Here is a 12,588-nt window from a genome sequence, read left to right as displayed (position 1 = left end):
ATTTATTGTTACTAAAACTTAACTTAGTTAAGAACAGACTAACAAGGACACAAGTCAACTGTGCAAATATTTAAGGGAGAAGATAACTGGGTTCAAGAGGAATTATTTAGGACATTGAGCAAAAGCGTAAGTAGAAGTAATGAGAGGTAATTAAGGAGCAGAAATTGCATGCATCTTATAATGAAATGCTTTCTTACAAAGTGAGATGGCAAGATGTAAAATAATCTAAAGAAGAGAGAGCTCTGTACAGATTGAGAAATTAAAAATAGTCTGGATCAAGCATATACAGACTTTTTTAGCTAATTAAGAAATTTAGAAGAGAAATAATGCAAAGTGAAGACGCCGATAACAGTGTCATTATTTCTTTATGCATTTTTATATTCATTTACTATCTGTGCCTAGGAAAGGAGAGAAAATAATATGTATGTGACAAAAATATAGAAACAGAACAGCAGCATTTGCTTGTGTTTCTTTTCTCAAAGGCTAATTTTCTTTCATGTGTTCTAACAGGCAACAATGGTGTTAATCCTAAGTGATTTCAAAAGAAAAGAGAAATGGGGATTTGCCTTAAGTATTTGCTCTCCTCTGTGCTTTATTCAAGAGAGAAGAAATTATGGGATCTGTGTTTCTAAGGGTCCAAACTAGATCAGTGTTATCTCAAACAGTGTCATAGACTCAGTGACTGAAAATTAAATGTTCCAAGCAAAACAATAATAACAGGGTTGAAAGCAACAGAACTTTGCTTCCTCAGAGGCTTAGTGGTAATTCTGAAATAAAAGTTTCAGAGATTTGTCCATGAAATCGGCTCTCTGCATTCTACACCCTGCACCAACATCATTTATCCACAAAATAAAATAAAGTATGACCGAATCTTGATTTCTTTTATCTATGCAAAAAAAGCGGAGTATAAATGACTTAGAGTAATGCAGCATGTGGTTCAGGAATCCAGAACATATCTTGCCACCTCCTCTTTTGGAAAAAAACTTCTGTGTGATTCTTGCTCACATCTTTTGCAGGGACTTGTACATTTAATACATTCTCACTTCTGGTTATACAGTCGCCTTCTTTTATATTATTTTTGCAGCCTTGGTAACTTTTTTATACCCACATGATACGTGAAGTGAAGCACCCCATAATCTAGTCCTGAGCACTGGTGAAGTATTAGAGGGGTATCAGAGCTCGGGAGCTAGACTTAAGCTTTGAGTAACCTAGGTTAGGGGCACAAGACGTTCTAAGACATCTTTTTCTCTATTGTTAATTCAGAAATAGTAGTAAGCCCACACAAAGATATGTCATTACTTGCTGGAGTTACATCCTAGCCCTCTTTGTCTGCTACTGCCGATGGTCAGTAAAGGGCAAGAGCCTGTTTTACCAGTTATAGTCAGTCATAGTCACATAGTTGTACAAATTCTTCCCCATTTCTTTTGGGATTTTGTCTGTCTTAATATACAACTCTTTCTGGACCATCAAGACAATAACTTATTCTTTTTAAACAGGGTGTCAGAGCTACATCTCAGTTCCTTTCTTCACCTTTCTGAAAGTGTTTGATTCTGGTTTCAGAAAACTATAGAAATAATGGCTTGGAAGAGAAACACTTATGACCTTCCGAGTATCACGGGCCAGCTTTCATTTTATTCATTTCATTTAAGCAGAATTAGATGGGCTTTCCTCTCAAATGAATGAAGCAGATCAGAAGCATTTTGCATAGTTCCTATGAAGCCCTGAGTCTTTTGGGATCTAGCCTGTTTCCCAGAGCTGTCTCTCCTTACAAGAAAAAAAAAAAAAAAAAAAAAAAAAAAACAAACAAAAAAAACCAAAAAAAAACCCCAAACTGGTTTTGTTAAAAATTTAACAGATAATACTTGTTCATTTCAAAAATCCCATTCTGTGTGCCTTGGCCTAATTGGAATGGGGTTCAGTTTGAAACTAAGGTTCATGCATGTATGACCTGATGGAATTCCTTTGCCTGATCATTGCTATTTTGAATACCATGAAGTATCTTGCTTGACCTCCAATGACCACTCCAGAATGGTTCCAGTTTCCCATAAAGCCTATGTCATATTTCCAACTCCATACACAGTTTTTGTCATCTAAGGTGACATGAAGCAGCAGTATTTTATAAACTGGATTCTAGTCTAGATGCCTAAGCACTCATTTTAATCAGTGGAGGCTAAGTCCGAATTCGTTTTCCTAAGCATACAGGAGATGACCTAACATGTCCCATCTGGCCTCCAGCTGCAGAAGGGGAAGGTCTGGGGTAAGGCCTGTGTCATGTCTGACAGTTTATGTGGATACCTTAAGCATCTTATGTGTTTCAAATGGTGCCAGACACCAATGTGTGGGCAATTTAACCAAGCCAAACCAGGAGGTGTCCACAATATGATGAGCTGAACCTCTTTCTATCCTCCCTCTTTGACAGCATTACAGGGATCTGCTTAGAATTTACCGGGAACCTACATACCTGCTTCATGTATGCACCAGATTAGGTCAACACCTTGACATTTTGCCTGAAACTGGTGTGTTCATTGTAGGGTGTTTGGCTGTGATGGTTTGCTTCTGTCTCAGTGACTGAGGGTTAGTATTTCCCATCTGACATCCAGGAGGCCTTGGAGAGTGTTGGCTGTTCATTCTTTAGAGGTTTTGTGACTCAGGACGGCTCTAGACCCTACTGTTGCCAGCCTAGTTCTCCCCACTAGGAATGCAGCATACAATCTTTTATTAACAGCTAACTGCACAAGTCCTTGCTACTATACTACAAACAAAGCTGAACCAGGAAACCTGCACTTTTTGCCTAAAAGCCTTATTTCACCTTGAAGAGAAAGGGCTGGAATAAATGACAGTGACAAAAGCACTGCTTTTCCTTGAATTAACAGCACCCACATTAGGCACTGTTTGCCCATTTGGTGCACTGACAAGCTGCCTGCAAAACAGGCAGGTTGATGAGGATGTTAAAGGTATTGGACTGCGTGAAGTACATAAGCTATATTTGGAGATTCAAATCGATAACATGGATAGAGCACCTTTGCATTTTTATCGCAGTAAATGACAAAGCCATCTGGAGTCTTGCTCCACTGACACTACCAGATAAGGTAGAAAACACCTGCTCAAAAAATGCTTTCCAAAACTTCCCTGAAACAAAATGTATGTTGTTTCTGAAATATGCGTTCTGAAACAACATATCTTTTGATTTCCCTGCATTAAATTGAGATAAACTTAATTTATTTTTTTGTTGCTTTGCAATTGACATCTGTGTCAGTGACCTCTGTCACGGTGCGCCTTCTCTGTTTATGTACATACCCCGATGCATACACAAGTTAGGAAAGAAGCTAGGAATAGGAATGAAGTTTTCCACAGAGAAGGGGGGAAAAAATTAGGATCAGAAAATGTAATAAAATAAAACTTATCTTGCATAGAAACAGTTAAATGTTTTCAAATTTTAGGTGAAAAAAGCAGTTGTTTGGAAAAAAAATACCTTATTTTGCAGTTGCTTTTGGCCAGTTGCTTTTCTGTTTTGTCATGCCAATAGCAGACAGTGCAGGGTGTACTGTAGTGATATAGTGGATTTTCTTCTTCTGTAATTATTATTTAATTACTGCAAATGTGATTTTATTTTCAATTTTGTTTGAAGTAATTTGAAAATATTTGTGACAGGAAAGCTAAAAGCTTAGTAGCAGAGTAGAATAGAGGTGTTCAGTGCTTTGGGATATGCAGAGCTCAAAGGAAAAACAAGGAAGGGTCTTCAGTCCCACATTAGGATTTATGAAGTAACAACTCAACCGCCTGTTCACACAATAATCCCGTTTGTCCTGAAGGTTTATATATCTTACTAATCTGTTTTTGGAGGAACCTCTTGCTTTGTAATATCCTTGTCTTAGTGCTGATTATTTTCTCAGCTCTTTAAATTTAGAATTACCCCAGAGGATGTTCTCTTCTTCTAAGGCAGAGGCTGTATTTGTTAATTAAGCTGCAGCTTATAAAGACAGGGTTTAGCCTTTCTCTGATAAGTTACACAGGGACTCAGATAAACTGAAAGACAATGTAGCAGCAGTGATGGGTTTTCTACATTTCTTACTACTTTTAATTTAGTAAAGAGGCAGCTAGTAATTTATACAGGTTACTGGGGTGCAAGGCTGATTTCTTCTCCAGATTTTTTTCTAATCAGTTATTGGATAATAATCAAACGTGCCTCATGTCTACACTTGATATATAAACATTTTCCTTTGTAGCTGTGAAGGTTTTTTCTAAACATTTGCTATAGTGATATGATTTTTAAAGCTGTAAGAGATATCTCAGTATTAAACATTAAGGAATTTTTTGTAGTCCTTTCTTCATTATATAAATGTTAAATACTCATGGCAGTGCATGTAAGAGAAAAATACAAGATGAAGGTAAATGATAGCAAAACTGAGAATTAAAGCTATTAGACAAAGTGTACAATTTTTTTTTTTTTTTTTTAATTTGGGGCAGTAACTGAAATCAGAGCCTTTCTAAAGCCTGAATTTCTTTTTTTCATTGAAGAAGAGGAAGAAAGCAACTGAGATTTGAAAATATCCAGGAAATTAATTTTGGGGGAAGAAAGGAAGTTATTTATAGAGGAGCAAAGGTGGCATTAGTTAATATAAGTTACCTTTGATCATTTTTTTTTTTGTCAAGATGGTTGAAAATGAAAGATGAGAAAAAGAGAACAGCAGCTGGAACTATGACATGTTCAGGAGCCATCAATCTGTTTCAGTGTAGGACCAAAGGTGGAAAAATACCTGCATGTCTAACACTGAAAGAAACTGACGACGTTTTAAATTTGAGGCAGTAGTGACGTAAAAAGGAAATTTGATGTCGCTTAGGAAGCGGTGAGTTTTAAAACGCTTTGCAATAAATTAATCATAAAGTGCATTTTTTAAAAATCATAAAACTTTCCTTAAAATTCATATAAGTAAGGCCCAATATTCATATTGGCTGCTAAATTGCATAGTTTAATATATGGCAAATTCTGAAGTACTTGGGCCTTTCGTAGCGCTAACAAAGAATCCATCCTTAAAGGGGAGTTGTGGATGGCTAGTAGTGATCAATGGAGAAAAGTCATTAGGATAATGTAATTCTTGTAGAAACGTTAATTTAATTTCATTCATTATTTCCCAGCTACAGCTAATATATTTAAAATTAAATTACACAGGACATAACCTATATGTGAGGGTTTCTGTAAATAAATATCAATACTGTTTTGGTTTGGGAAAATAAAATCAGAGTGAAAAATGGAACACGGACATAACAGATACATGTCTGTATTAGTTTCTCAGTATTAAATTACAGATGTGGGGAGAAGTAAATCCAAAGTATTATTTTCTCTCACTAAAACGCCCTCATTCTTAAATATTTTCATCACCTTCTGCTTGACTTTAGAAGAAAATAACATTTCAAAAATTAACTACATTTTTAAACATGCATACAGGCAATTGTAACTGAGTTCTTAAAAAAAAATCAGTCATTTTCAAGGTCAAGTAGTCAGGCCATTCTCTGAGAAAATTGTTTAGTCGTGGCTTGTTTGTATTTGAAGAAATCACAGGGAGTCAGCTTCTAAATTCAACTCAAAATTTTTTATTGACAGAATAAAAGCACTTTTTTTTTTTTTTTTTGTCCATAGGCATAGCAAGGAGACCTATGGCATTTCTGTGGTTTTATATCTTTTCAGCCTTATAGATTTTTATTGCTTGAATTTATTTATGAGCATACAAAAAGACAGTAATTTAAATTGGGAGTAATTTCTTTTAAAGGAATTAAACTCCCTTTATTTTAGAGTTAGTGAAATGTCTACAGAATTAAACATAAATAGAATTAAATCCAGAACTTTGTTTTTTCCTGTTTGCTTGATCACATGTACATTCAAACTGTAAAGGTTTTTCAGAGTAGTTAAAGTGCAAAATGGCATTCCCAGGGTACCCTTTGATTTTCCCTCTGGCCTGGACTATGGACAGAAATAAGTGATTTTTGAGTCATTAATAATAACAAAAGGGGTTTTTGCAGGATTTCAGAATTATTCATAGACCTGCTAGAAATCTTACTCTGTGTTTATAATGGGCCCACCAGAACAGATATTCTTTTGTGCAAGAGAGACTGGCATTTAGGTCAGGTATTCTTCATATTTACCTCAATTTATAAATGTAACAATGCAGTCTGAGTTAGAAGTGAAAGGATAATCCAGGGGTTTTCTCACTGAATGTGACACTGTAATACAACAGAAGACATAATCTTTAGAAAGAAAAAAAAAATTCTGATGTTTTCTCCATTCTTCTTTATTCAAACAAATGCTCAACTCGGGTATGAAAGCCTGAGAAAGGAGTAGTTCGCCCAAAAGCTTGGGATTTTGCCTGCCATGTCTGTTGTTTTACTAAAACAGTTTACTTCAGGTTTCACCTACTTCAGATTTATAAAAATATTTCTGCCATGTTAATCCCACTCTTGTTTTCTCCCTGTGATTTTCAAACTGCCAAGATCCCTCTTTGTCCCTGCTAGGGAGGGTCTGGCAAAGTACAGCTTCTTCCACTGCCATTGCAAGTCTTTTCTCAAGAAATCCTTCAGTGAAGCAGGCTCTTTACCAACAAAGATTCAACTACTGTGCCAAGCAAAAGAGACGCCTGCACAAAATCGTCATGCAACCCACCCATACTCTGCTCTCGTAAATCCATGGCTGATTTATACCTGCTCTTAACCTGTAGTTTTGAATGATTATTGCGTAGTGGGACAGAACATTTTTAATAGTGAGACACCCTCATTAGATGTGTTGTGTCGTATCAGGAGTCAGAGGAGGGCAGCTGAGAAGTGGAAGATGTGATCTGGCTTGAAGAGTGCTCAGCTGAAGCTTTCTGATCACTTGATAGCATAACAGTGCCACTGCAGATGGAGAGTTGGAATTTGGAGTGGCCTGTTTGCCTTTCCTCAGCAAGGAAAGATGAAGGGGGAAAATGTTAACTGTAAATCTGGGGGAGGGGGGAAACCATAACAACCAGAACTGAGATCTCTAGTTGCAATTCAGGTGGCTGCAGTTTAAATTATGTCTACCAGACTGGCTGCTGATTACTACTGTTCATGAAGAGTGGCTTTCTTTTACTTCTGAAAGCCCCTAGAGCAACTGCTCTGCCTTTAGTTTCCTTCTCTGAATCACTAAAATATTCTCTTTTTTGATTTTCTGTCTTGACCCTCTCCTTCCGTTCCTCTCTTTCAACATGTATTTAGCTACGTTCAAGGGGACAGTGAGGAAGTAGTTTTCTGTCCATGTTTCATGCGGCCACGGCACTACTGCAAAGTGCCTGATTTAGATTTTGGGAGGAATCGGCTGGTGGAGGAAGGTTGGTTGGCCAAAGGATGAGATTGTGCCAGCACTGCTAGCAGGGTACAAGGAGCAACTCAAAGGTGTCGTCACAATTTTATTACTTCTTTTTCAATTCATCTCATGTGCTTCTGGATATCCCAGTCCTGTTACACAATCAGGGGGCAATCAGCTTGGATTGTTTCCCTGGCGGGTGAATGTCAGACTGAGCCTATTTCAAATGCAGATGACGCTGCTGTGATCTGTGCCTTTGTTGTCTTGGGGTGTGCAGGGGGGCCCAGCACTCATGACCGTACCCTATCCTACCTGGGCAGCTCAAAGGGGAGCAGAACTGGACCGATGCAGCTATCTTCTCTGTTGCCTTTGTAGCCCACTCCTGACCACCTGGGCTCCTCAGCACAGTGCCCTCTGCAGCTGCTGCTGACCTCATCTTTCAAAATTAGCTCTGACATGGCCCCTGGTGAGGCAATATACTGCTGAGGTGATGTGTAAAGCCTGACATTTTACAGGACTCTGACTGTACTGTATGTCCATGCTTGAGATGGTGAAGATCATTGTTCTGGGCCTCGGAAACTGAGCTGATAAGGTCTTCTTCAAGAATAACCTTCCCTCCCCCCCCTTTTTTTAAAAAAAAAAACTATGTTCCTTTTTTGTTTGAAACTAAAATCTGTTGATCTTCAAGTTAGTGACGCTTATCTATTCATTGAGAAGGGAAGAGCTTGTTTACAGCTCGGATCCAGGTTGCTTCAACTGGTGTTTAAGGCTACATTTCTTTCTCCTGATTTTTAAGAGACTGTTCAATTTACTGTTGTTTGTAATCCATGATAGAAGTTTTAGTATAGTCCTAGATCAATAGAGATGGACTTTCAAATGGACACTGTAAATCCTACATTAAGAATATGGTACTCTGTCCTAGGAAAATACCTATTTGTTTCATTGCCATTTAATGGCATTCTTACTTTGGCCATTGAATCCCATCTATCTAAATCCCATGTATATTTTAAATCAGATGTAGTTCAGGAAGCTTAGTGATAGTAACATTAATTGTTCACATAGTGCTGACAATACATAATGACTTGAGTAGTGCATCCTTTCATGTATCGTGTTAACAATAACAACAGTAAGCTTTGCAGCTGACCACATCATTTGCCTTGAAGGATCCTTTTAGATAACAAAAATCAGAGATTTGTTGTGCAAGAACCGGTTGCTCACACACACAAGCACTGTTTTTCTTCCCAATAGAGAAGTTATTTATTGCTAGGACACCAGCAGTTTCTCCTGTCACTAGGATGTGTTGTTGATAGTGCCTGTAAAAAGCCCTGTATGTCTAGACACATACTGAGAATAATAAAAATCTGAGAAATTACTTTATTCTGAGCCATGTAAAATTACAATGGGAAATATAAATGCAATTGCCTGGGTAATGCTCTGGGTTCATTGGTTCCAAACTTTAAGACCTCTTCTTTTTGCCTGCATTTTCATTTGCATCCTGTCACTGGGTTGCCTATAAGCTGTCAGGTAAACTTATTGCCTAAAATGTTGATAATACAGTTAAAATTACTGATAATTTGATATGACCCATTTTGTGCTTTCTGACAGTACACTGTGTTACCAACACAAAGGTTTCTGCTTCATCATAAGCCAAGCACGAAGTGACATATGCTGGCAAGATACCTGTTCCATATTTTTTCATTACTAAGTTTCCTGTGTGTTCTTTTAAAGCCTCTCATACTACCAATGTGTTTTCTGAGTAACTGTGATGTTGCTTCAGGAATAACCTTGCATCTGTTCAGAAGTTATCAAAAAACTCCCCACCCACCAGCATTATCTTACGATTGAGCGTGGTTAATAGATTGGCTCTGATCTCGAGTAGCTACCATGAGATGGAATATCTGGAATATCATTCAGTAACTTGAACTGGAAAATTAAAGATGGTTTACAGCTGTGTGATGGGAGAGATCGGAAAGACTGTCGTTATAAGAATCCTGTTCTGCCCATATTGCTGCAGGAAATGCTTCTGGCTCTTCTATAGTAATATGCTTTATGAAACACCCTTAGAAGCAATCAGTTCTCCCCAGCATCAGTGCTTAGACTTACAGGTTAAAATCAATAGGAGCTTACTGGCTAGAACCCAGTTTCTATGCATTGCTCTGGAGAAGAAGAAAAGGGCTCAACTTTGTATCAGATTAAGCTGAGTTGAAGTAAATTGAGGCTTAAGGGTTTTTCCGTCAGAACATAAAATATTAAAGATAGGCAGTTTTATCTTGTTCTTGTATTATTTCATTTCTATTTTACTGATTCAATATTAAGCTGAATTCTAAGAATTCCTGTTGTTTACTGCACTAGCACTCCAATTTAGCCAAGAGAATACTGAGAATGTAATATGTTTCTGTGTCTGCTTAAAGTCCAGATTTCATTTGGTACTTTTTATTTGTTTTTGTTGCTAGAACATGGACATTCATATTTATGACCATTTTGTTTTTCAGCGCCTCCCAGATGGCTCTGCCCCAAGTGCACATGCTGAATTTTATCTTCTGCCGGATCCTTATGAGGTCAGTCGAAGAAAAACAAGAACAGCTCCAAAAAGCTCTGACCCTACTTACAATGAAATTGTGAGTCCTGTTCACTTTCTTCCACCATTTCTTACTTGTTTTATCTTCTTTGCCCACTCCTGAAATAAAATAACAATACAGCATTTAAAGCTGTTGCAATGAGTGCAATCAAAAAGAAGGAGCATAACATAAGATGAACCACAAATGGGGACAGTCTACTCCTTTGCATCTTTCTCAGAAGCGAAACAATCTTTTTATGTCTCTCTCTTCAGGAAAGCAGTTGGATTATTCACACTGCTCTGTCTTACGCCATAACCACAGTTACATGTTAGCCAAATGAGACCAAGCATCATTGCACCAAAACCTAGGCTGTTTTGGATGCAAATTTGTACAATAACATCAAAAATATGAATTGAACAGGTGCCGTTATTCAAATTCACACTTGAAAATAGACAACCAAATTGTTTGTCACTGTCCTAAATGATAACACAATAATAAATAGCCGAGTGCTTTTTATGTCAAAATCCTAGCTGTTCACAGCCATATATAATTATTTCACACACCACTGAAGTGCTCATGCCTCTGGGGTGAAAAGAAATATTTGTATGGAGAAACATTTATGACAGAATAGGAAGTGGCATAAACGAAATTCCTTTGAAAGGGCAGATGAGATTCAAAGAGTAGGCAGGATTGGAGATTAGAAGATTTGTTATATATAATAATTATAAACGTATCAAAGCAATTTACAGATGCTCTTTGAGCAGGCTTTAAAGTAGAAGGCATGGAAAATATTGCCACTCCACCCTGTTTCATAGATAAGATATGACGAAGCTTAAGTTAGTTGGCTGAGACCAAGAGTCCTTATCTCCTAGTTTCCCAGTCCTGGGGTTTGACTATTTCTCTTTTTTTTTTCCTACATCTACTTGATTACAAAAGTTACCTACTTACGCTGATGACTTCCAGCACTTTTGTAAGTAGGCTCCTCAAGCAGTATTGCTGCTTACAGCTGAGACAGATTTCCTTCCCTATGGTACTGCAGTAGAATAACAGGCAACTAGGCTTTATTTTTTTGGTTTTTTTTTTTTTTCCTTTTTTTGCAATCAAAGAGACAGGGGAATCAGTCTAACTGCCCTGTCTAAAGAAATTCCTTTACATTTAAAAGATACTTACAGCAAAGAAATATAATATAATATGATTATATAATTAAATTCAATGTAAAGGATCCGAAATGGACTACAGGCAAGAACCAGCCAGTAACAGTGGAAGACAATTATCTTTCTAATTATTATTAAATTAAGTTAAATTAAAAAAAAATCCCAAATCCTGTCTGTAGTGAGACAGTGATCACTGGGAGGAGATTTAATTGTGGCTAAGGAGCATTCTACTGCTGTTAGGAGAAATTGCATGAAAACTTTTATATCCTTTACTCAAAACTTACAGCCTTCTTCACAGATGCTCAGTCTTTTTCACCAGGAACTGCTAATCGCAGTGGGGACATATGGTTCCATTGAACTTGGACATTTCAAACTCAATGCTTGTGCTGTTAGTAGCTCTGTTCTTCCATATGTGATATCATTCTGTATGCATTTTCTGTCTAAGGCTGGTAGACTGAGGCAGAAGCCACCCCAGGGAAGAAAAGCTACTAAAAATATAAGTCAGCTGTCTTTTAAGTTAGTTACTGTCCAAAATGCTGTGTACAGAAATGTACTAGCCCTTTTTTATGAGTTCATAAGTTTTTATTAAAGCCAAATGGCTGGAAGGAAGCTGTATATTAATTTCTCGCTGTGTTTGAGACTGAGAAAATTCTGAAATGTACTTCTCTTGGGTATTTTTGGTTTTAGTTTTGTACTTTTATTGCTTATGACTGCCTACAGCAAATTATCAGCCTTGCAAAAGTGCATTTTATTTTTTTTTTTTTTACTCATGTGTATGAGAGTAAAGATGTGAAAGTCCAGGAGGGCTGACAATAGAATGAATTATGCCAAATGTTTTGGAGTTGCTTTTAACAAGCACTCCTTTTTCTCTTGTGTCTTTATTTGGATTTTGGCATTTGTTGCATTCACACTGGTATAACATTGCATTAAAAAAAGTGATGGTTGAGAAGAAGAGGAGAAAGAACACAGAAAAATGGAACGCAGTGTAAAGAGAAAAAGAATAACATATCTGCTTATAGACCACTGTCAGGAATAAATAACTGTTACTCAGGAGGTTCCAGGCTAGTTTAGTGAAAACTAAGAAAGTTAAAAAATTGAAAATAAATCTGAATGAACCAAGCTTAAGTTCTCACCAAGAAAAGCCACAGTGACCAGAGCCAACTGCAGTGGGGTCTTGCTCACAGGTGTAGCATTTGCCCTGAGACATGCTTCACGGGCTCAGTTGCCCCCGGTCTGTCTCTCGAGCGCCTGCCTGTACGTGCACCTGCGGAGCAAGCAGACCTCCAAGGCAAAGCAGAGTGTGCGTTGCCGTAACGAAGCCAGAGCGAGAGGGAACTCCCCCCATCCTGCCCTTGGCCTGTGGCCAAATGCAGGCAAATATACCTGGGCCGTGTCAGCCTGTTGGTGCTGCCGCAGCTGCGCTCGGAGCGGGGGGGACGCTGGCTGGGGACAACCAGAACAGCCCCAGCAAGCCTGATGGGGGGGGGGGGGGGGGGGCAGGAGGGGAGCTGCGCCTCGAGCCACCGCCGCTCCCTCCAGCACCGTGCGTCACAGCTAATTT

At 38.0% G+C, this 12,588-nt stretch overlaps 1 protein-coding gene across 2 annotated transcripts in view; it reads left to right on the top strand.

The window, feature by feature from the left end:
• Nucleotides 1–12,588, top strand: part of PIK3C2G (phosphatidylinositol-4-phosphate 3-kinase catalytic subunit type 2 gamma) — a 317,803-nt gene that overhangs the window by 301,207 nt on the left and 4,008 nt on the right. For both annotated transcript variants that reach the window (XM_042795497.1, XM_032986468.2), the window contains one exon: nt 9,808–9,933. In XM_042795497.1, coding sequence (XP_042651431.1) covers nt 9,808–9,933 — 126 coding nt within the window. The remainder of the gene's footprint in view (nt 1–9,807; nt 9,934–12,588) is intronic.

The sequence above is a fragment of the Tyto alba genome, unplaced genomic scaffold (assembly GCF_018691265.1).
Source record: "Tyto alba isolate M040663 unplaced genomic scaffold, T.alba_DEE_v4.0 Super-Scaffold_21, whole genome shotgun sequence".
NCBI classification, from domain to species: domain Eukaryota; kingdom Metazoa; phylum Chordata; class Aves; order Strigiformes; family Tytonidae; genus Tyto; species Tyto alba.
The sequence above is the reverse complement of the archived record's forward strand: the minus strand, read 5'-3'. Positions and strand labels throughout refer to the sequence as shown.